Source organism: Heptranchias perlo, chromosome 23 (assembly GCF_035084215.1).
Source record: "Heptranchias perlo isolate sHepPer1 chromosome 23, sHepPer1.hap1, whole genome shotgun sequence".
In the NCBI taxonomy this organism is placed as follows: Eukaryota; Metazoa; Chordata; class Chondrichthyes; order Hexanchiformes; family Hexanchidae; genus Heptranchias; species Heptranchias perlo.
This window is the reverse complement of record NC_090347.1, coordinates 18,199,091-18,224,077: the sequence shown is the minus strand read 5'-3', so window position 1 is coordinate 18,224,077 and position 24,987 is coordinate 18,199,091. Positions and strand designations below refer to the sequence as shown.

At 40.9% G+C, this 24,987-nt stretch overlaps 1 protein-coding gene across 2 annotated transcripts in view; it reads left to right on the top strand.

Moving 5' to 3' along the window:
- bahcc1b (BAH domain and coiled-coil containing 1b) overlaps window positions 1–22,130 on the top strand; it is a 220,666-nt gene extending 198,536 nt beyond the window's left edge. The window contains exons 25-30 of one of the 2 annotated variants that reach the window (XR_010966970.1): window positions 7,967–8,098; window positions 10,597–10,770; window positions 15,194–16,326; window positions 17,534–17,770; window positions 18,243–18,900; window positions 21,475–22,130. Coding sequence is in view for 1 of the 2 variants with exons in the window: in XM_068004128.1 (XP_067860229.1) it covers window positions 7,967–8,098; window positions 10,597–10,770; window positions 15,194–16,326; window positions 17,534–17,770; window positions 18,243–18,449 (1,883 nt within the window). In the remaining variant the exon portion in view is untranslated. Of the gene's footprint in view, window positions 1–7,966; window positions 8,099–10,596; window positions 10,771–15,193; window positions 16,327–17,533; window positions 17,771–18,242 lie in introns of both variants that reach the window. The other variant, XM_068004128.1, reaches the window with a different exon arrangement.
- The last annotated feature ends 2,857 nt before the right edge of the window (window positions 22,131–24,987 follow it).

The following is a 24,987-nucleotide window of genomic DNA, read 5'->3' as shown; positions in this document are numbered from 1 at the left end:
TTTTTTTAAATTAATGTATAAATGAGACAAACTCATCTCTCAGCCCAGTATAGAACAGGAGCAGGTTCAGAATGCATTCCAGCAATAATATGAACCCAACACAAGATACTGTAGAGCAGACATTCTGATCGGCGAAATTCATGTATGAACACTTAATGCACTCATACTATAATCCTTAACTCTTAACTTAAAAATAGCCCCCCCACACACACAAGCGCATTAAGTGTCCATATGTGAATCTCATTGATCGAAATTTTGATCCTCATTTGTGATTTATTCTGGATATTCATCCAATGGTCAGTTCAGGGAGTTGCATTAGTGCTGGTACCAATGATATACCTATCACCAGGGTGACTGACAGTGACTGAATCTGACAAATTCCATTTTGGTTACATGGACTTCGAGGATTTTAACCGTTGTTTTGGGGATTATATTCCACAATTCTATCCATAAAGGGAATGTATTCTGATTGGCGGGATGTGACAAGTGGTGTTCCCCAGGGATCTGTACTGGGGCCTCAGCTTTTCACCGTATGTATCAATAACTTGGATAAAGGAATAGAAAGTTGTATATCCTAGTTTACAGATGACATCAAGTTTGGAGGCACGGTAAGTTGTGCAGATGGGAGCAGAAAGTTACAAAGGGACATGGACAGACTAAGTGAGTGGACAAAACTGTGGCAGTTGGAGTTCAATGTATGGAGGTGGAAAGTCATCCATTTTGGATACGAGAAAGACAAATTGGAATATTTTCTTACTGGGGAGAGACTAGGAACTGTGGAGGAGCAAAGGGATTTGGGTACCCATGTACACAAATCACTAAAAGCTTGTGAGCAGGTTCAAAAAGTAATCAAAAAGGCTAATAGAACGTTGGCCTTTAGCGAAAAAGGATTGGAATACAAAAGTGAGGAAGTGATGGTTCAGTTGTACTGAGCCTTGGACAGACCCTACCTGGGGTACTATGTTCAGGTTTGGGCACCCCACTTCAAAAAGACTATATTGGCCTTGGTGTGCAGTGCTGATTCACCAGAATTATACCAAGGCTTAAAGTGTTAAATTATGAGGACAGGTTGCACAAACTTGGTTTGTATTCCCTTGATTTTAGAAGGTTGAAGGGTGATCTAATCGAGGTAGTTAAAATGATGAAGAGATTCGATGGGATAGATACATAAGAACATAAGAACATAAGAAATAGGAGCAGGAGTAGGCCAATCGGCCCCTCAAGCCTGCTCCGCCATTCAATAAGATCATGGCTGATCTGGTCCTAACCTCAAATCTAAAATCATGTCCAATTTCCTGCCCGCTCCCCGTAACCCCCAATTCCCTTTACTTCTAGGAAACTGTCTATTTCTGTTTTAAATTTATTTAATGATGTAGCTTCCACAGCTTCCTGGGGCAGCAAATTCCACAGACCTACCACCCTCTGAGTGAAGAAGTTTCTCCTCATCTCAGTTTTGAAAGAGCAGCCCCTTATTCTAAGATTATGCCCCCTCGTTCTAGTTTCACCCATCCTTGGGAACACCCTTACCGCATCCACCCGATCAAGCCCCTTCACAATCTTATATGTTTCAATAAGATCGCCTCTCATTCTTCTGAACTCCAATGAGTAGAGTCCCAATCTACTCAACCTCTCCTCATATGTCCGCCCCCTCATCCCCGGGATTAACCGAGTGAACCTTCTTTGTACTGCCTCGAGAGCAAGTATGTCTTTTCTTAAGTATGGACACCAAAACTGTATGCAGTATTCCAGGTGCGGTCTCACTAATACATTATATAACTGCAGCAATACCTCCCTATTTTTATATTCTATCCCCCTAGCAATAAAAGCCAACATTCCGTTGGCCTTCTTGATCACCTGCTGCACCTGCATACTAACCTTTTGATTTTCTTGCACTAGGACCCCCAGATCCCTTTGTACTGCAGTACTTTCCAGTTTCTCGCCATTGAGATAATAACTTGCTCTCCGATTTTTCCTGCCAAAGTGCATAACCTCACATTTTCCAATATTGTATTGCATCTGCCAAATCTCCGCCCACTCACCCAGCCTGTCTATATCCCCTTGTAGGTTTTTTATGTCCTCCTCACTCTCTACTTTCCCTCCCATCTTTGTATCATCTGCAAACTTTGATATGTTACACTCGGTCCCCTCCTCCAAATCGTTAATATAGATTGTAAGGAGTTGGGGACCCAGCACCGACCCCTGCGGAACACCACTGGCTACTGGTTGCCAGTCCGAGAATGTACCATTTATCCCAACTCTCTGCTTCCTGTTAGATAACCAATCCTCCACCCATGCCAGAATATTACCCCCAATCCAGTGATTCTTTATCTTGAGCAATAATCTTTTATGTGGCACCTTGTCGAATGCCTTCTGGTAGTCTAAATACACTACATCCACTGGTTCCCCTTTATCCACTCTGTATGTTATATCCTCAAAGAACTCAAGCAAATTTGTCAAACATACAGAAAAACTATTTCCTCTGGTGGCATAATCCAGAACAAAGGGACATAATCTTAAAATTAGAGCTGGACCATTTAGGAGCGAAATCATTAAGCGCTTTTTCAGACAATGGGTATTGGAAATCTGGAACTCTCTCCCCCAAAAGGCTGTAGATGCTGGGTCAATTGAAAATTTCAAGACTGAGATTGACAGATTTTTGTTAGCTAAGGGGTATCAAATGATATGGAGCAAATGTGGGTAAGTGGAGTTGAGGTATAGATCAAGCATGACCTTAATAGAATGGCGGAGTAGGCTTGAGGGGCTGAATGGCCTAATCCTGTTGCTATGTTCCTATTTGTTATGTGATTTTTTTTTATTGGTGTCTTGGAGACCGTGTTCCATGATATTGTCCATTTTTCCACGAAAACTGCAAATCAGTGGCCTGGCCCATGAACCACTCTCCTGCTGTGCTAGGTGGATTAGTGTGGCATGCAATCAAGCAACATTTGAGGAGTAAAAGGGGAAAAAAATCTGGCTGACTTGAATATTTCACTAAGAGGTAAGGGAGCCATGGGTCAGTTATATGGCTTTGCTACAATTGTCAGCAGAAAAAAAAAACAATATCATATAATTATCTACCGAAGGCCACTTCCACAGCCGCAGCGCAAACATTTAAATTTGAATTAGTACTCCATTAAGGTGATGGATTTGTGGAACATGCTGAATATTGCAAGCTGTGTAAATGATGCTGCTCCTCACATTGAGAGAGGGGTGATGGATGTTGATAATATTGGAGTGAAGTGGAGAGAAATGCCGCTGGTATGAATGTTTGAGATGAGAACAGACTGGTCATATCCGTCACTGACGAGCTCCAAGGTCGAATGTGACTGGGGAGTACAAGATCCAGATGTCGTTTATCAAAGCCTAGTGGGAAGTTGTGCTATTAACTCCCTCTGACTCAGGACTTTTGCCTGAAATAAGAGTAGTAGTTCAGATGGACAGGTATTTTTCAATCTGTTCTGCTTTTTAAAAAAAAAATCTCATTCTTAGTCAAAATTTTCTTTTCATTCTCGTTAGAAATGATGCATTGGCAGCCAGCCTTCTGTAGATGTGATGGTATAGGTCATAGATAGCTCCGTGAATGCCACAATTGGCCATTGGGAGGATTCATTTGCCATGGCAAAGATAATAGGGTAGAAGTTGGATCGTGTTGCAGGCACAACGAGGCCTAATTTTGGGGACCAATGTCCTGCCCCCCAAAGGATGCCTGAAAAAAGTCTTATCCGAAACTGGGGATGGCCATTTTTTCGGGCAACTCTGGCAGCCACCTAAAACAGGCATTTGGTCCCTTGCGTATGTAAATGAGGGGCCGAACGCCTGTTTCAGGTCCCCTCACAGAAATGAAGCAGTGTTGAGCAGGACAGGCATTCCTTCAGAGACCTGTCCCACCAAAGTATATTGCATCATTTAGTGGTCTAAATAAGAGCAGGTGAAATAAATTTGCTCTGGCAAAAGGTTATAACTGAAATTCAAGTCTGTAACCATCTGGTTGGGAGGCAGATGCTCTATTGCTGATGCTATTGGGCACACATCAATCGTCTGACACTCATCAACAGTGCCTGTCAGTCTACCTTGTAAAAAAAATTAACTAAAACCTGCCCATTTGCATTATCCAGTTTCCTTTAAGACTGAAGTCTAGACCAGTGGTTATCAGCATTTTATGTAGCAACTCATTTTATTAATTTTTTGACTATAAGATTCAGATTGGCAATTTTTTTTGACATTTTATTTATATTATTACCCACAGTTACAGTGTGAGACATTGGGGTAAATTTTAACCCCCAAGAACAGGTGGATTGGGGGCAAGTGGGAGGTTAAAATAACAGATTTTTGGAGGGGGACTGCATCCCGGCTCCAACTTGCCCACTTCTGGGCTTAACCCAGGCAGGTTTGTCTGCAAGTGGAAAGCAGACACCAGGAAGTCTTGTTCCCACTTAAAGCCGGTGGGCTGATATTTGAAAGGGCAATGTATCTCATTGAGATACTTAATATTTTGTGCATTGGAATAATAAAACAAATTTAACCTTACCTGTTAGGGTTCCCCATCGCTTCCCAGAGGGGAAGGAGTGCTTCATCCAAGCCCAACAAGCTCACCTGGCTGACAGGAACCCCACAATCGGCTAACCCACCCCCCTCCAACAGTGGACCCCCCCTTCCACCCCCTGATGGTGGACCCCCACCAACCTTCAACTCTTCACCAGACCTCCAATGACTTCCGATCCTCTTCCTGGGCTCCCCGATCTCTTCCTGGCTTTCCGATCTCTTCCTTGGTCTCCCCCCCACCGATCTCTTCCTTGGCCCCTCCCCCAATCTCTTCCTGGTTTCCCGATATCTTCCATAGCCCTCCCCCCCCCCCCCCCCCCCCCAATCTCTTCCATGGCCCTCCCCCCCCCCCCAATCTCTTCCTCGCCCCCCCCCCCCCGATCTCTTCCTCGGCCCCCTCCTCTTCCCCCCCCCCCCCCCCCCCGATCTTCTCCCCGGCCCATGATTCCTCCCTCCCTCCGATCCCCAGCTGCGGCCTGCTGCCGCAGGCCTTCCTGCCTGACAGCCAGCCAGTCTGGCTGCCGGGTGCAAAACCCGAAAGTGCAGTTGATTGGCCTCATTATGTGATCGTGGCCTGCCCACTTACCTTCCAGGTTTCGCACCCGGAAATCTTTCTCTCCCACCCCGCTCCCTTCCCGACTTGCACTTCAAATTTACCCCATTATGTAAGAGAGAAAAGAGACTTGCATTTATTTAGCGCCTTTCATGACCTCAGGACCTACCAAAGCGCTTTACAGCCAATGAAGTACTTTTTGAAGTATCATCACTGTTGTAATGTAGAAAACACGGCAGCCAATTTGCACACAGCAACATCCCACAAACAGCAATGTGATAATGACCAGATAATCTGTTTTGTAGTTATGTTGGCTGAGGGATAAATATTGGCCAGGACACCAGGGAGAACTCTCCATTCTCCTTCGAAATGGTGCCATGGGATCTTTTACGTCCACTTGACAGGGCAGACAGGGCCTTGGTTTAACATCTCATCCGAAAGACGGTACCTCTGACAGTGCAGCACTCCATCAGTACCGCACTGGAGTGTCAGCTTAGGTTTTGTGCTCAAGCCTCTGGAGTGAAAATTGAACTCACAACCTTCTGACGCAGAGGCCACGGCCAATATGTAAGAAAATATAAGAGAAAAGGTGGTCATGCTTGTGCTCTGTCAATGAAAGGTGGCATTTAATTCAATCAGACATTATCTTTTAAGTTTAACTTATTAACAACTACTTGTCCTGGTGGTGAGGTTGAATATTTATTATTTATTACATGTGTCAGTATGCTTCTTTGTACAGGATAGTCCTTGAGTACTTTTTAGCTGACAAAGGTAATATCATGCAGGAAAGGATCTCAACAGGAATTACTTACTGCACTGCAAAAAGCACAGTAATAGATCACTCACCACGAAAGCATCATCAAAGTGCGTCCTTACTTAGTGTCTGTGCCATAGCTGCAACAGGTAACAAAATAAACTCAAATCCACAGACAGTGCATTCATTTCACTTGCAATAACTTGAAAATGTCGCTTATAATCAGACCTGCATATAATTAGAGTCATGAGGTCAATACCCAACAAAAAATCAATCGAGGAGTATTTAGGGATTTTGTGAAATTTATCACCAATCAATAGCAGCTGGTGCCTACAGTCAGAAAGTGTTATATCTATCTGCACTGACTGAATACTTAATTACACTACAAAAATGCATTCATTCCAGCTGAGCTAGAGTAAGTGCACACAATACCAGCCTGTAACTAAATTCAGCATTCTCAACTTAATATTTTCTCCATTTTATCAAATGCATCATTTGTGATGCTGCATCAGCCGTCTTATATCTTAGGGAAAGAAAGAACTTGCATTTATAAAGCACCTTTCACGACCTCAGGACGTCCCAAAGTGCTTTACAGCCAATGAAGTACTTTTGAAGTGTAGTCATTGTTGTAATGTAGAAAAGGCAGCAGCCAATTTGCACAGAGCAAGTGTCCACAAACAGCAATGTGTTAATGACCAGATAATCTGTTTTTAGTGATGTTGGTTGAGGGATAAATATTGGCCAAGGGAATGTACGAGAATAGTAAAATTTTTGCCATGGCAAACAAGATTTCATTATAAACCCATTGTAGCAGATATATGATGGAGAGAGAGATCTGTAGATACACATAGAAAGGGAATCTATTATACAAACTAGAAAGAAACTGCTACTTCCTCCACCATTTCAGTAACTGAGAGGGAGGGAGGTTTCTTCTGCATACTATGTGCAGTGAAATTGGAAAATGCTCTTTAGAAACAGATTAACAAGTTTTTAAACGTACAATCCACAGAGAAAATCCCCCTCCCCAGGTATTGCCTTGGATCAATGTAATTTACAACACAACCTTGCAACCTGGAATTATAAATATTAATATTCATCGTAATTAAATATTATGTTACAGGAAAACCACTGACTATGTATGAGCAAATCTTTACTGACACCACTTTCTCCCTGACTTAGTAAAGACTGGTTTAGAAAATGTTGCTACAAATTTCTCTGGAAAAGAGAAGGCTGAGAGGTGACCTGATAGAGGAGTTTAAGATAATGAAAGAGTTTGTGAGCGTAGAGAAAATATTTCCACTTGTGGGGGAGTCCAAAACTAGAGATCATAAATATAAAATAGTCGCTAATAAATCCAGTAGGGAATTCAGGAGAAACTTCTTTACGCAAAGAGTGGTAAGAATGTGGAATGAGCTACCACAAGGAGTAGTTGAGGCAAGTGGCATAGATGCATTTAAAGGGAAGCTAGATAAGCACATGTGGGAGAAAGGAATAAAAGGGTATGCTGAGAGATTTAGATAAAGTAGGGAGGGAGGAGGATCGTGTAGGGCATAAATGCCAGCATAGACCAGTTGGACCGAATGGCCTGTTTCTGTGCTGTAGACTCGATGCAACTTGTTTGTCTCAACAGATGACACGTAGTAGGAGTCCGGATTTGAGTATGTACATCTTTTAAAGAGTTGTTTAGAATCATAGCACAGAAGGAGGCCATTCAGCCCATCGTGCCTGTGCTGGCTTTTTGAAAGAGCTATCCAATTAGTCCCACTCCCCTGCTCTTTCCCCATAACCCTGCAGATTTTTCCATTTCAAGTGTCTATGCAATTCCCTTTTGAAAGTTACTATTGAATCTGCTTCCACCACCCTTTCAAGCAATGCATTCCAGATGCTGAAATTTAAAATGATTGAAATGATTGAATCATGACTCCTTTGAAAAGTGTTAGATAAATACTTGATTTGATGGATTAATGGTGGTGAATGTTTGCTGTTTGTGTTAAATGGTGCACATAACTTTATTTTATCAAAAAGAAACTACAGAAGAGATAACAACTAAGGTTTAATCTCTTGTTGCCAGTATCCTCCCTGTAACTAGAGCCTCTCCTGTTCTTTCTTATGTTTAGCAGGCAGCTCCAGTGACGAGGAAGAAGAGGATGATGGAGATGATTTTGTCACGGTAGAGTTTGATGACGGCGATGTAGGACGAATTTCTCTGTCAAATATCCGTCTCCTCCCACCAGATTATAAAATACAGTGTGAGTGGTCCTGAAAAACAAAATTACCATTTCTTTTTACTGCAGTTTGGTCACAGAATGTTAACATGAGAAGACATTTTTGAATGTGGGGAATCTCTCAACTACCTAATGCCAGAGAAATGTTTTGAAAATTATAAATTTATATTATGTATTATCTAGATCCATCCAAAGACCAACAAAATATTATTTAGGTGCTTCATGAAAATCTTATTTTACACTGAAAATAAAATTACCTTTAGGATTATGACTGAAACAACACATCCAAGAAGTATTACTGTCCAGCTCTTCATGCTATTTTTTTTCTTTCTCTTACTAGTTTTCTTCCTTCCCTCTTGAAGGTGTTGACTCCCCTACTGAAGTTTAGTTCCATGGGCTGCAGTCACGCTCTGGTCCCTTGCCCAGTGTAATATTTATGTGTGAGCCGCAACTGTAGCTGTTGATAGGCTATCTGATCGTGGGGGGCATCACAGCTGGGCAAAATCCTCTCCTCACCCAGCAACCAAACAGTTCCAGCACAGGACAGTGGCCAAGAAGAGGAATCTGTACCTCCTCTAACTCAAGGGGCTGCATTAATTGTAGTACAGCTATCACCATCCAGGCTGAGGCCAGCAGCTCAGAACAGACCAGGAATTGAATCTGGGATCTGTGTGACTCAGGGACAGTGATATTTTTATCTCTCAACCATCATGATAGCCTTTACCATATCCCATGAAAGATAACCCCTAAATTTTACAGAACAGAACTACAAAAAATTCCATCTCTAAATACACGTGTAGAAGGTAACTTACATGCACGAGGCGAATGAGAGGATCTTTTACAAGTATGAAGAGCCATAATTCATGAGTACTGAAAGTGTGTGAGTTATGCGACTCATTCAACCGAATAAAAGATCACCTGTGTTTCCCACTCCCCAGTGAGTTAATTATTCTTGTTTGCTGAAATATTGAAAAAAAATCTATTATTTAGAGGATATAAAAATGTATCCTGCACTTGCGAACTGTTCAAATCATTTTTGTTTAGCACGTTGTTTGATATACTGATGAGTACAGCAATGATATTAAAATATTATGATAATGCACGTAAGGGAATAAAATTGATAAATTAATCTTCTTTATTGATCTGAATCTGATATTCTTTCCAGTTTCCTGTATCTCCTTCCCCCCCCCCACCCACTCCCATCCAAAGCACTAACTCTTTGCTGGAGTAGGTTTTCCATGGGTGCTGGGCACCCACAGGTAATTCACCCAAATGGTCTGTCTCCATGTAGGAGCCTAGGCTGTGCATATTAACCAGCTGTTTCACCTTGAGGTGCATCATCACAAAGCCCAGTGCTTTCCATGAGCTTATGCTGTCCAGCAGACCTCACTGGCTGGTGATCAAGAACAGGAAACATGTCCAATTCCCCCTCCCGCACCTCGGGGACCTGAGGTCAATTGTCATGTTTTGACTGTGATCAATCAGCTCATGGCAGCAGAGACCAGTCATTGAATCTGTGACCTGTTAATCTGTATCCCTCAGTTTGTGGTTACAGGTCAGTTTCTGAAGTTTTGTCAGTCTGGAGTGCTGAATTAGTTAGCATACTGGTTTAGATGGGGGTGCTGAATTAGTTTGGGTATTGAGTTAGATTGGGCCGCTGAGTTAGTTTGGGTACTGAGTTTCTAAGGGGTACTGGGTTAGTTTGAGTACTGAGTTTCCAAGGGGTGCTGGGTTAGTTTGGGTACTGAGTTTCCAAGAGGTACTGGGTTAGTTTGGGTACTGGATTTCCAAGGGGTACTGAGTTAGTTTGGGTACTGAGTTTCTAAGAGGTGCTGGGTTAGTTTGGGTACTGGATTTCCAAGGGGTACTGGGTTAGTTCGGGTACTAGGTTTCTAAGGGGTGCTGGGTTAGTTTGGATATTGAGTTAGATTGGGCAGCTGAGTTAGTTTGGGTACTGGGTTTCCAAGGGCTGCTGAGTTAGTTTGGGTACTGGGTTTCTAAGGGGTGCTGGGTTAGTTTGGGAACTGGGTTTCTAAGGTGTGCTGGGTTAGTTTGGGTACTGGGTTAGTTTGGGTACAGGGTTTCTAAGGAGTGCTGGGTTAGTTTGGGTACTGAGTTTCTAAGGGGTACTGGGTTAGTTTGGGTACAGGGTTTCTAAGGAGTGCTGGGTTAGTTTGGGTACTGAGTTTCTAAGGGGTACTGGGTTAGTTTGGGTACTGGGTTTCTAAGGAGTGCTGGGTTAGTTTGGGTACTGGGTTTCTAAGGGGTGCTGGGTTAGTTTGCAGTGTTTTTTCAGTTTGTAAAGGAATGTATCTAACAACAGGCTTTATGTAGAGGATAGATCAGGTGCACAGCTGGGCAGTTCTTTTTAGATTGAAAAAGAAACCTACATTTCATAAGCTCCACTGAGCTTGAATTCAGGTTTCCAGGAGTAGGCAGTAGAACTGTACGAACATCAAAAGCAATAAATGATACAATTTTTAAAAAATAAGCAAATTTCAATATCAATCTTTCTTTTACAGGTACGGAACCTTCCCCTGCACTGCTGGTATCCAATGGGAGACGTCGAGTTAGGAGATTCCCCAGTGAGAAGCAAGAAGGTGCAGAAAGCAGCCAGAATCACTCTCTGGATGGTCGAAATTCCTCGGAATTGAACAAAAACTCTGGCAAGAAGACTTCAGCAAAAGGGAAAGCTGGTGGGTTTATCACAAAATATAGTGATTATTTGCATAGTGTGAGACAGTGTAACAGTATACATAAATATACATAAATACTACAGGGTCAGACCTAAATGCTACATTTTTATAAGGACATTTCATCCCCTCGCCCATTGCTTTTATAATTTCCTTTAACCATGGGCTGTTAGGAATTTGCATCATCAGCACAATTTCTTAATTTTTTTTGGTGAGTTGTAGCAAATAAACCTTCTCTTCTTGACAAAAGATTCTGGCCATTGATTTGCTGCGAACAGGTTTTAAGATCGGTCTATAGATCTCGGAATTTGTGGACCAATTCTAAAACATGTCGACAACAAATCAATGGCTAGGATTTTTTTTTGTCATTGAAATTGTATCAGTACGGAAGACATATCAGAGGGATTCTCTGCAGTAGAAATTCTAATAGATATAAGTCCTATGCAACAGGTCGTCTATTCGTAATATCGTGCTTAAAGGAAACTGAAAGAGAAAATTCAGTTATTTTCTGCACTAATCAAGATGAGAGATGTTAGAATTAGGCAGTGGAACACTTTCTCATTTAAGGCACTAACTGAGCACTCCCAAGTCATGCATGGCCCAGTTAGATGCGGAGTAAAGCTTCCTTTGCCTCACCTCCAACTTCAGAAGAACATTTCCATTCCCTACATCAGGCTGTCTGTGCGAGATTGCCAATTTAGGGCCAAATTAGGAACAGAAGTGTGCTGCAGGCCTTTCACCTCAAAGAATTAGACTGAAACTACCCCAAAGTTTCATGTCGGACCTTCACAGCAGTCAGTCAGAGAAGATTTTCATCTCTTCGTTCTAGCCGGGATTTGGTGCCACAGGTGAAACACCTGTGTGTAATCTACTGCACCACCCAGTCCCCCAAAAGAGAAAACTTAATAGTAGCTAAAATGTAACTCAAGCCCTCTATTAGTTACATAAGTTTGTTCAAAAAAGTTGGATTCATTTTGAAGTCCAACCACACTCTCCTGTTAGCATTTGAGTTCTTACTGCCAATTAAGGAAGTGACAATATTATGATGTACAATAATTCACAATCTATAAAACCTATAATATTGCTGTAGTTCTGTTATAATAATTATTGGCAGATTAAAAGTAGATTAGTAAGTAAGTCCACATTGAAACCTTTTTTTTTAAAGAAAAAAAGTATCTATTAAATGTGCACTGAGCAATGCTGGAATTTGGCTGTATCCTGAATTAAGTTATTACTGTGGCAGCACAAGTCAGATTACAGCGGAACTCGTATAATGTAAACAAAGAGCTGGAAATGTGCTGGTGTTTCTCTAATGGAGTGGAATCAAGTCGGACAACAGACTTGACAAAATCATTGTGGGGAAGGAAGTAACAAATCTTCTTCTGGCAGTCTGTATGATTCAGTTCATTTTAGTGGCCAGGACAGCAGATAATGTTCAGTATATACAGACAGCTCTGCAAAGCTTCACTGTGACTCTGTGTATACTGTAAGACTATTTCAGCAGTCAAACAACTGCAATAAATGTAAATTAAGTCAAGGTTGTAAGAGGTAGTTGGCTTGAATGCACAACAGAAGGAAATAGGCACTCCTACACTTACTTTACTTCTCCAACCCAAGCTGGCTGAACAACAAACAGGCAATAGCAGTTGTAAAAGGCACATGAAAGGATGGCTCAATATTAAATGCACTTTCAGTTTCAAAACAGATAAACAAATTCAACTGAACAGTTAAAGGGATCTTATAGTATCAAATGTTACATTTAATTGGCCGAGCAGCTCTTATGAATGAAAAATAATTCCCGCTGTTGTCCATCAATTGACACGAGCTAGGAATAGTCTTCAGTGACTGATAGCGGGCAATAGGATAGAAACTGCTTTACAATGACATCACAAAAAACAGACAGTTGCAAACCACAGCTGTGCTCAGTGTGTGCATAGAAACACAATATTAAAATCCCATGATAATTATTTAGTATTTCCCTCCCATTGTGATTCATGTAAAACAGGCGGGTCACAGGCTGTTCCAGGATAGGTCCCCATTAAATATGTTTTTCCTTTTTACCAAGTTCAGGTTGAGTACAAAATTAAAATGTAATGCAAACAGATGTGGTTTATTTGGAGTACAAGCAAAGCAGTTTATTCACTTGCTTTCTAGAACACTTATGGTCTCCTTACCTGAGGAAGGATATCATTGCCTTAGAGAAGGTGAAATGAGGGTTCACTAGATTGATTCCTGGGATGAGAGGATTGTCCTTTGAGGAGAGATTGAGTAGAATGGGCCTATACTCTGTGGAGTTTAGAAGAATGAGAGGTGATCTCATTGAAACTTATAAATTTCTTAGAGGGCTTGACAGGGTAGAGGCTGAGAGTCTGTTTCCCCTGGCTGGAGAGTCTAGAACTCGGGGTCATAGTCTCAAGATAAGGGGTCAGCCATTTAGGACCGAGATGAGGAGAAATTTCTTCACTCAGAGGGTTGTGAATCTTTGGAATTCTCTACCCCAGAGGGCTGTGGATGCTCAGTCATTGAGTATATTCAAGACTCAGATCGATGGGTATTTGGACACTAAGGGAATCAAGGGATGGGGATAGGGAGGGAAATGGATTTGAGGTAGAACATCAGCCATGATCTTATTAAATGGCGGTGCAGGCTTGAGGGGCCATATGGCCAACTCCTACTACTATTTCTTATGTTCTTATGTTAACAGGCACATGCTGTACTGCCAGTTATTCACTGACACACATGGCTACACTTAGTCCTAATGTTACATATTCTCATGACTGCCTCCTTAGGATCCAATATGGTCTGTAGCCTCAATTTTAACTCCGGGCCAATTTTCAGCGGGTGAGCAGCAGTGCCAGTTTAAAAACTCACCCACTACTCCAGAAACGAGGCCCGGATTATTTTAACTCCCGGGCCTCGTTTAAATCCCGTTCCGGGCGGAAAGTTGGTGGGAAGCAACAGAAAATTGAGTGGCCCGGAGGCTGTCTGCCGACAGCAGGTAAGTAACGGGATTGGCTGCCAGGCCATCCTGCAAGAGTACCGCAATCGGGAGGGCGGACGAGTTCGCGGCAGGGGAAACCTAAGCTTTGCTGTTGAAGCCCGGTATAGCAATCCTGCCCCTCCAGGTCCTACAAGGAAAGTTGAAAAAAAAAATTTTGAAACGTACCTTTTTGGACCTCTTCTGGCCCTGATCCTCTTTGCCGCTAGGATGGCGGGAAACTCATTGCTTCTTCCTGTTCGGCGCTCCCCACCAACGCCAAGTTAAAATTGCAGTTAGGTCCTGATGATGTCATCGGGACTTGACATATATATGTTAAAAGGGACCCCGTCAGCTACGGTAGGGTGTCTTGGCTGCTTGCTCAGGACAGCAGGTGAAAATCCAAACCAGTCACCTCCCGGTGGCTCCAGGATGGGTGAGTAACATAGGCGATTTTAACTGCTCACCCGCCCAGTTTCCGTCGAAAAAATTGCCCCCTATGTCTGCAAAATCCTATTCAGCCCCATCTACAAACGGTTGTGTGGTTTTACCTTATATTTAAACAATTTGTCATGGGAGGTGTTCTCACTTCTGTATTTGTAGAATATTATTAGCAAGAACATCAGTGCTAGGCAATGTCCTGTTCATACACGTTTACACTTGGCTGTGTATGGTGTCATATCACAAGCAGGTAAATCACCACTTCACTATTGCTTTAACATAACAGATATCCTGTTTATAGATTACACACATCTTCGGACTAAAACCAACCAAGTACTCTGGCCTGAGACGCAGACCATAGTCCTTGGGCAGCAGAGAACTGACAAGTATTTGGGTCTTGACCAGGTACTCATAAGGTTATATTGATTATCATGGGGTGAATCATGGGTTGATATCTTCTCCATGGTCTGAACAGGGACAAGTGTGGCTTCCTCGGCTCCACGGATAATTGCTGCTGGTAGCTATTAGGGTCCATTTATTTTCCCACTAACAACTGCTGGTTGGGAAGCCATTTGCTTTTAGACTACCTGATATCAAGTGTTAAGGGGATAAGTCTCTCCAATTACAGCCAAGAAACTAGTGTACTATTTAATACCCTCTTAACAGAGCTTATGTAGTGTTCAAATGAACATTTTGAAATATTAAATTTCTCTCAATATTAAATTACACATCTTATCCAAGTGATTATAATAGCTCAGTGGAAAATGGGGTAAGTAGACTGCAGCAAGGCCTTTTTACCAGGAAACATAACCTCTACAAATAATAACAGGATTAATGGCGCTTCTCTGTAAGGATTATGAATGTATGATGATACTTTTTAAAGAACGGTTAGCATATCTATTTATAGTCTTCTAATTTGTGCAGAGGGATGTTTCATCGCCTTGCATTAATATGATCTGATTCTCAGACAAAATAATACAAGAATAATCATTTATTTTTTTTAAAAAGGAAAAGGAGTTTTAAACTCGGAGGTATCAACGTTGTTGAGAGCGGGGCACATGCTCAGTAAAAAGTCAGATGCACTGATAAATTGGCCAGGAATCATCCAGACAAAGAAAAAAAACTCCAATAAGAGCACCGCTGTTTTAGAAAACCTGTTTCAGCTAAATGGAAGCACAAAGAGGATGAAGGGTAAAGAGCGTTTCCTTCCAGTGCACGGCCTTCCTCCTCCAGTGTTCAGTGGTGGGTTTGAAGTTGACTCGTTCAGTAGCATCGCCAACACCTTTGCATCCTTTGGAAGCAGTCCAAGTCTAGCACCAAACCCTAAGGCCCTGAAGTATAGAAAGATGGAGAAAATGGATGTATCAGCACCAAAAGGTGGGAAGAGAAAAGCAGGAACAGAATACCTCGTGAAATTAGATCATGAAGGTGTGATGTCTCCAAAAACAAAAAACGGAAAGGCCTTGCTCATGAGCGAGAAGGAGTTTGGAGTGAAAGTTGATGCTGGCTACTCCCAGTCAGCTTTGATAAGCAAAGACCGAAATGGGAGGATAGAACTTCTAAAAGGAAAACATGCTCAACTTCAAAACCTTCCAATCAGCTTAGCCATGAATGAGTACACTGGCCAGTCAGAGTTTGGCATAGATTGTGACAGTGACAGCCATAGCTCATACTCTGACATGGACGATGAGGATGAAAATAGAAACTTACGACAGAGCGTTACGTCGAGATTTATGTCTAGGCTGTCTGTCTCTTCTTCATCATCTGCATCTTCGTCGTCCTCAACATCGGGCTCTACCTCCACATCCAGCTTGTGTTCATCAGACAATGATGACTCATCATACAGCTCTGATGATGACTCCACACTTTTGCTTCAAACTTGTATGACACACCCTGTGCCTGCAATGCTCACCCCCTCAGATCCACGACAAACAGAGACAAAAATGTCACCACACTCCTTTTCAGTTAAGTCTGTGATGTCTGCTAATAAGATCAAACTAAAGAGACAGGAAGAATTGAGACTTCAGAAGGCCAAGGAGTTATCAAAGAGACAGAGATTACCATCTGTGGAAAATCGCCCAAAAATCTCCTCCTTTCTCCCAGCACGACAGCTCTGGAAATGGTCTGGGAAGCCAACTCAGGTACGGTTTCTGTGACATTCATGATGCTGTTACTAATCTCTCCCCTCCCCAGTACAGTGATGTGCAAAGGGGGTCCTATGGATGTATGGAGCTTGGCCTGAGACTTTTCCTTTCAAGTCAATCACCATGTTCCCTCCGCAGCTGGTCAAGAACAGATGTATCAATAGTGTCATTCTGAGATGGGCTAATAGTCAAACATATTAAAATAGACTGAGACAATTTTTCCTCTTCCTCCCCCCTCCCATGAGGTGATCTGTGTGGTACTCCATTTAAAGGCCTTCCATAAATTGATGAAGTTTACATAACTGAGGCAAATGTATGCTGGTGATAACCGCAGAACCTAAATATGAGTCAAGCAATCCACCATTTGAGCTACAAGACTCCTTTGCTTAATGTCCTTTTAAAAAATGCAATGTATTGATCTATGGTCTGTGTTGGGTTAGCTACTCTCGGCTGGACATAGCAATTGGAATCAGTGTTCACAAGGCTGGGAGGGGATAAAATCAGCCATGGTCTTATTCCTGATCACTATTGATCATTATGTACTGACTAAGAGGACTTTTAGAAGTCTGATGTGGACAAGATTGGGTTTAGGTGTGACCCTTCCCCCCCTACCCTCCCCCACCCCGGTTCCCATGCTCCATGGTCTGCCGATATCTACAGCATAAGCTCATATATGAAGAATGGCCATTTTGACAAGTTACAGCTGCCCTGCCATACTCCAAAAGAGATGACAACTTGCTGTACTGAATACAGCGATTTCGGGTTTCTCAGCAAAATCTGGCTGTCTAAATTTTCCAAGTTTGTACAGGAAAACTCAGGAATCTCTAAACTGAATATGGCATGTACTAGTCGGCACCTTAGGAGACAAGCTGGGTAATTTGAACTTTTATCAGTGGGCAAAAAAAGGTGACAGTGAATCGGCAGCCCCTTTTACACCTCGCCCGATCTTTTCAATTGATGTCAGTGGGAAAGAAAATAAGATGAGCTGCAAAGCGGCTGGTGATTCACTATCACCCACTTTAAAAGTTCAAATTACCCCCAAGGAGAAAAAATTAAAACCAAAAGTAAGGTGATAGTTCTGCAGCACTTAACTAAGACTGGCAGGTCATCGACCTTTCTCTCTCCACAAATGCTTCTTGACCTGCTGAGTGTTTCCAGCATTTTCTGTTTTTATGTGTTAACTAAGACTGGTTGTTTTCCACAGAGACGAGGTATGAAAGGAAAAGCAAAGAAACTTTACTACAAAGCCATTGTGAGAGGGAAGGAGACAATTTGTGTTGGCGATTGTGCTGTGTTCCTCTCTGTTGGGCGCCCAAATCTTCCGTACATTGGTCGGATAGAAAGCATGTGGGAATCATGGGGAAACAACATGGTGGTTAAAGTGAAATGGTTTTATCATCCCGAAGAAACAAAACTGGGCAAAAAATGCAATGACGGCAAGGTGAGACATAATACATTAACAGGCAGATCATGTTTGAAATTGTGACAATTAATGGTTCCCTTTATAAAAACCCAATGTTAAAGTCCTGAATTCACCATCTTGGTACAATTTTTTTCTTGGTAATGCACAACACTAATTCAGATGCAAGTGGCCATATGCTTGCACCTGAATGCAATATTCTGATTTTCCAGTCAAATGCGGTACATAATTACATGAGGATACGGTACTTCCATTGACTTTGTTGATCTGGAAGCACTAACTGAACATTAAAGCTACAATATGTGGCTATCTCCCTAACTTAACATTCTTGTTTTAATTTTTTTTATTTATTATTTTTTTGTGTAGATTCATGTTGTGTCCTGGCAGGGAACTTGTGTTTGATTATTGAACAACTATTCAAGCTGCCATTTACTAGAATGTAAACGTCAGTACTAAGCTCATGTTCTAATAAGAGTTTCCCTTGCTGTTCCAGAAAGCATTGTACCAATCTTGTCATGAAGATGAAAATGATGTACAGACTATCTCCCATAAGTGTCAGGTGGTCAGTCTGGAGCAGTATGAACAAATGATAAAAACCAAGAAGTACCAGGACAGTCAGGATCTATACTACCTGGCAGGAACCTACGACCCCACGATAGGCAGAATCCTCAATGCAGATGGAGTACCCAGTCTCTGTTAAAACTAAATGTATAAATTAATATAAAGCCTGGATTTGCACCACACTAACAGGGATTGAGATTAAAAAAAAACGAACTAACCTAATGAACTTTTCTGATGATGCAAGATGGACTGGATCTGGAAATTTGTTATCAATACCGTGAGGCTCAAGCACGTTGTCTTGGAATCATTAGCAGTGAGACCTCAAGGGGTCAAGCAGAATGATTTTTGGACACATAAGAACTAAGCCTTCTGGGGATCAGTAATACTGGATTTACCAAAGTGGAACCCTTAGGGCATCAAGTAGGCTGGAATTGCAACATATGACTTCTAGGCATCAATGGGTCGACCAGGCTGAATTTGCACACGAGAGAACTAGGCCTCAAACGAGGCAAGATTTTGAGATGTGAGAGCTGGGCCTCAAAGAATCAAGGAAGCTGGAATGGATACATGGGAACTAGACCTTTTTCAGAGTAGGTTTCAACCATGGGTCAAACAGCATGGAATTTATTTCAGTGCGTGTGTGTGTGTGTGTGTGTGTGTATGTTTGCGTGTGTGCGTGTGTAGATTGGAGAAAGAAGAAAAATGAGCATCATACAAGCCATACACTCCCAGTACCTCTGTCTGCTTTCAACTTTGCAAAGCAGAATCAGGTCTAATGTGTTTTTGTTGTTACTTTGTTTCCTGGAGAGTTTTGTAAAAACCCGGGATTTTTTTTTAATGCACTGCATTACTCAGCTCAGCTGAGACTGCTTGTTAGCTGGAACTTCTGAAGAAAAAAAAAGAAAGGAAAAAAAGACTTGACTTTAAAGAAGACTGTTTTCTTATACAAGACAGTTTGTGGCATCATTCTGTCAGACTAATTCTAACCTCCTGACTGAACAGTTGTTGAGTGATTCACTCTGTGGGTTAAATGTTTCATTTACTTTTTAGTGATTGGTGAAGAGAATTATAATCCCTATTGCTGAAAATTGTACAGAATTCTGCACACACTTAGGGAATGGTCAGTCGTGTTTGTTCCCTCTCTGTTGCACAGATGTTAGAGACAGTCTCCCTTTTAATGGCCTATGCGGGCTATGTATAAATGCTTCTAATAATCACACCAAGAGCAATCCCAAGTGAAGAAATGTGGTTCAACACTTTGGAGAAATTCCCTTTATAACACACCTGTTACCTTCTCTCTCATATAAACAATGGAAATCTGCTTACTGTAGGAAGTGGAGAATAAAAAAATGTGGTCATTAGTTTACTAAAAATATACCAGTGAATGACAACAGAATGTTTAATCCATGAAGGCTAAAGCTGGGTGTGTTATGTTGTACTGATCTCATGAGGTATTACATTTTTTTCAGTAAACAACCATTCACAAGTCACTTATCCTGTTTATAAAGTTTTTTTCAACTAGAATTGATAGGGAGTTCCAGTAATGACTCATTGAAAAAATAAACCAGAGAAAATAAACCACGTAGAACATAAACGTTGATACCAAACAGTCTTTGGTTTCTACAGTAGCTAATTTAAGCATTCACTTTAGAAGGACAGCAAAAAGGGATACTGCCTCTTTAAAGCCAAGGTCATCTCTGATGCATCACCTGTTGAGTTACTATCTTCATGATGGCTTCTCGGTGTGTTCTTTACAGCAGAGGCATTGAATTCAAAAGTAGACCCCATTACACATGATGGAAATCATGTTTTCCTAATTCACATTTTAAAATAATTACAAATGTAAAACCCATCAAAATCTATAATAAACACTTATTTTTAAGGCATATATTTTTGGAACAGGCCTGTAGGTGGGATGTAAATCAATGCAATAGGTAGACATAGACAAATACTGGTCAAACAAAATTTTTAAGTTCCCTATTAATGCTCTTATGGTCGAAATGTAATAACTTAAAAGAGAAAGGGTGTAGCTGAGCTTTATGTAACTTGGGTTTCCTTCAGGCTACATGTTTGTTATTTTTAATTGCAGGTTTATTTCATAATGGCAAGTTCACTGCTGTTAAAAACAGTGGCTGGGTTTTCCGCTCCTGTGCCTGCCAACATGCGATTTTCCGCCTATTCACTTTAATTAACAGAAAATCACGTATCGGGGAGCACAGAAGCAGAAAACTCCGGTCTGTAAGAGCGTGGAGATCTGAAATAGAAACAGAGAATGCTCCAAATGCACAGCAGGCTAGTCAGAATGTGAAAGAGAACGATAAACGGGCATTTCAGGTGAGGCAATATATTCAAACATTAGGATCTGATGAAGCCCCTCTCCCCAAATATTAACTTATCTTTCTCTTTCAGCTGCTGACCAACCTGCTGTGCATTTGCAGCACTTCCTGTTTTTCAGTCTGTTTATTAGTTCACCTCAGTCTTTTTACATATCAATTTGTGACTATTTAATAACTTCAAAATATTTCAAAGTTTTTCAGAAAAAACAAACACTCCACATCGAATATATCCTGATGGTTAAGATGACTGTGATTTATGGCTTCTTCCAATCGTTGTGATGTAATTGGTGGTTGTTGCATTCGGCATAAAAATAGTGCTGACTGAAAAACTGCTTCCAAAAGGAAATGTTTGTCAATTAATAGCCAAGGAACTTTCTTAATTAGGTAAATAAGCAGAGATCCATTAACCCGTGAAATCCCACAAATTCTCATGTTATTACCACTTCCACCTGTAGAATGGACTTTGAATCGTCTGAAACTATTCATTCAATGGAGTGAATATTATTTTCATTGCCCATGCAGTTGATTATTCACTCTGGTGAAAACTAAAAATAATCCACTCAGGTGAATTATTATGTAATGGGTGTCAGCTGCATCCAACATTCCAGAATTAATTCAATCATCGCCTCACTCCAAAAAACAAAGCTGCGAATGTAAGCAGATTCTTTTCAACACTGACGATGAGTTCAAGACCAAGGTCTTTGTAACTCACTTGCAACTGTGTTGCTCACAAATTAAGGGTCTTTCATAATTTGTTAACCCATGGTCAAAAATGAGATATTCCAAATGTCTGCAAACTCATAACACAATCTTCTCCTGCTTCCATAGTCCCACATATCAACCTCAACTCCCTCTCAACCTATGCTCCTTTTAAAACACCGACTGAAGTGATGTAGATCGACTCATCCTCAAAAGTAGAAGAATGAGTAATGTCTCGCTTCTCCACAACACTTTGCCAGATAGGATTGGGGACTCATCAGGTGAGGAACCGTAGGGCAGAGGACGTATGTGCTACCACTCCATAGATCAGCAAGTCAGCATACAAATGCACTACATCACGTGGCTGCCTATCAGCATTGTTGTGGATTAGTTTAATATTATATACTGTTCATTCGCCATTAATACAGCCTCAGGTACAGGACTGAAAGAACTTTGGTAGAGATGTAAAGTGATGTTAGATTACATCCTCTGGACTGAGGCAGTGGTTGTCTTACATACAGTGCATGCACTGGCATTGATCTGGTATTTACCCTCATTTGTTGCTGCCGTTAACCTAACCTCGTGACTGTTTTCAATGAAATCCTTCTAGGGGTTAACCTTAAAAAAAAACTGAAGCACATCAAAGTGGATGATAGGTGAATTTGGGTCGAAGGAAAGCAAAGAGATCCAAAAGGATATTTTACTGCTTTAAAAACCAAAGCACTTTGTGGCTGGTATCTAGCACCATAGAGACAAATCTACCACTGGTGTAGTCAGAGCAGAAAGATGAGACATGTGTCTTTAAAAGTAGGACAAAATTAAAATAAGCACTTCAGCATTGCTATCAATCATGAAAGAATTAGCTCTAAGTAAACGACAATCAGTGCAAGGAATGGGTTCTCTTTTAAAGCCCTTTCACCTTATGTAATTAATGTTTTATTGTTAAACTGTTCTTCACATTTAGTGTGAGTTTACTGTTCTGCCACTTCTTCTTGAGACTGCATTCAGGAAGTGAGAAAAAAAAATCCAAGATGTTTAGCTGGCTGAGTGATTGCTAGAAGGTGAGTTCATGTGCTAGAAGTTTGGAGGGTCCTACTACTTACCTTGTAAAACCACAAGGGAGAGCTCAGATTGATGTTTAATTAGCTGCAAGCAGGCAAATCTATGCCATCGTAATAGGATCAGGTAGGAATGGATTAGTAATAAAATAATTTGGATGCTGCACTGTCATCAAAATTTATTGTAAAACTGGAAATAATCATGTGAAAGTTAGTCTATAGAGATCAGTACTGCAGTGGTATCACATTGGTAATGTGTGATGGCTGCAAATCCAGTGCCTGTACTGTACTGGTCCAATATTGCCTGTCTGCCTCTAGGAACATGAGATTGTCCCACTGGGGCCTTTGTGTGTATTTTGTAATATACCATGGTGGCTTTCTAGAGAGGTCAAGTAACTATTTGTTAATAGTGATTTAACTTTGCAAAAGTGCTAGCAGTAGCCTTTATTCTGGCTGTTTATGCAGACTGCAAAAAAAAATAAAACCCACAGCTTTTTAATAAAAGACGCAATGTCATCCTGTTTGGGGGTGGGTTTGGGGGGGTGGTGGGGGGGCGGGGAATAGATGGAACAATGGTTGGGAAAGCTTAGCGTATACACTGTTAACATTGTGATGGTGCCATGTGGTTTCACCTTCTCTCATTTTCCACATGTGCATAGTGGTTTCATGATGTTATGGCATTAGAATGTTTGGAAGGAAAAGTTTGACTTGACCCTTTGTTGTAGACAGGCACTACTTGCTAGCTTGTCGGTAAGTTTATAAACCTGCATAGTTATCATAAAAGGGACACTGTCTCCATCAAAAAGATCACAACCACAGTTTACAAAAGGTGTTTAAAAGTTTGAGTTCATGTTATTTGTTAACACCTGACACCGGTTATCAATGTAGTATTTTGTTTTATTGCTTTGAAACACTAATATGTTGTAAAAAGTTTTTTATATACAGTATATGTTACTGTTGCATCTCAGTTCTTGGGGATTTTTTTTCTAAATAACGCTTTGGTGTGAGCATCGTGCAAACACATACATAGGTACCATGGTTTCCAACAGTACCATGTTGCAGAAAATCAACTCAGCTTAGGCATGATCTTCGTTTTGTTTTATGTAACATGGCTGCCCTCCAGAAGGATTATTTGAGTTTGCCTGTTTATATATCAAAAATGTATTTAAGATAAATTGCAGTTTGCTTTTGTTTTATTTTGTGAGACTAACCGTTGACATCTGAACTTTCACTTAGTGACCTTTTTGCATATAGACTGGTGCAGTGTGACATCACAATCACATATCCTGTATTTTCAGTAGGTCAACTTCATCAATCAACTGGGTGGTTTAGTGAAACATGGGAATCTGTCCGTTCCATAGCAACAGCTGAAAGATAAAGAGAACCAGATTCCCATGACGCTTCGGGCTCTTTTAGATATACTGAATGAAGAACATTTTATACAAGAACAAATAACAGGAAGGTTTTTTCCTTTTTTAAAAAATAATTAAACTGTATATTATTCCTGGGCAAAATTATTATTGACCTGTTGCCTGGAAAGGTCAAAGGTCAGCTCAAGGGTTTAAAGGGGTAATTTTGTTAGGAATTTCTGGCTTGCAAGCCAGATGTTCATGCATTTATAAAAAGTGGTTAGGTGGGTACATCACAGGTGACTGGAGTAAAGACACATGAAGACATTTTTAAAAGTGTTTGTTGCATAACCTTTAAAGTTGCAACTTTTGGAACAAAAAAAAACATTGTAATATAAAAAACCAAGGTGGATTTTCATTTCCACTATCATCGGAGTTGATCCATATTGGCTATTACGTTGTATGCAAGAATCTCTTGCTTGTGCGTCACAGAAATTCCTGTTACACTCTGTACTTCAAATTCAAAAAGAGCCAGTGCTAACAGGGACCTAACCTTGGGGACCCAGCCCTTTGTCAAAGGGATTGATTTAGGGTGGCCTTGTATTTAAGGTTTAAAAAAAATGCACAGTGGAGAATAAAGGGGAACACAAAACCCCCCTTAAAGGGGGTCCAGCTGTGCTCCATCTGGTACTTCGTGTGATGTCACCATTGGACCAATCTGCTAGGCGTTCTGTTACCTATTTGTTCAGTCCAGTGACACAAGTGCAATACTTCCTCACTGATCGCTGAGGTTTCACATTTCTTTGCTTGTAAAGTGAGAGCTTCTGGGGACTGGAATTGTGATGCATCATGGGAAATAAATGGGCAAGTGAGACGCAGGCCCGTCTGAGACTTGCTCAAATAGCGTTTTAATCCTACAAGTGGTTAGGAGAAGTTTAAAAAAAATTATACAATAAGAAACTACAATATTACAGAGTTATTTACTAGATATTAAAATATTTTGAAACTGAAAACCCAGGAGAGCTTTTTTTTTAAGCTTGTTGATTTTTGTTTTTATTTTGTTTTCAGTTTTTGTTGAAATGGAAGGAACTGTTATTCTAAAAAAAAGTGTTTAAATGTAGTAAAAACCCTATTGTAAATGTGTAAAGTATGACTATGGTCTCAGTTTTTGTGTAAACACTAAAAAAATAAGTTTTATGGACACGATCTCTATGTAAAAGCATTTTAGTATTAAG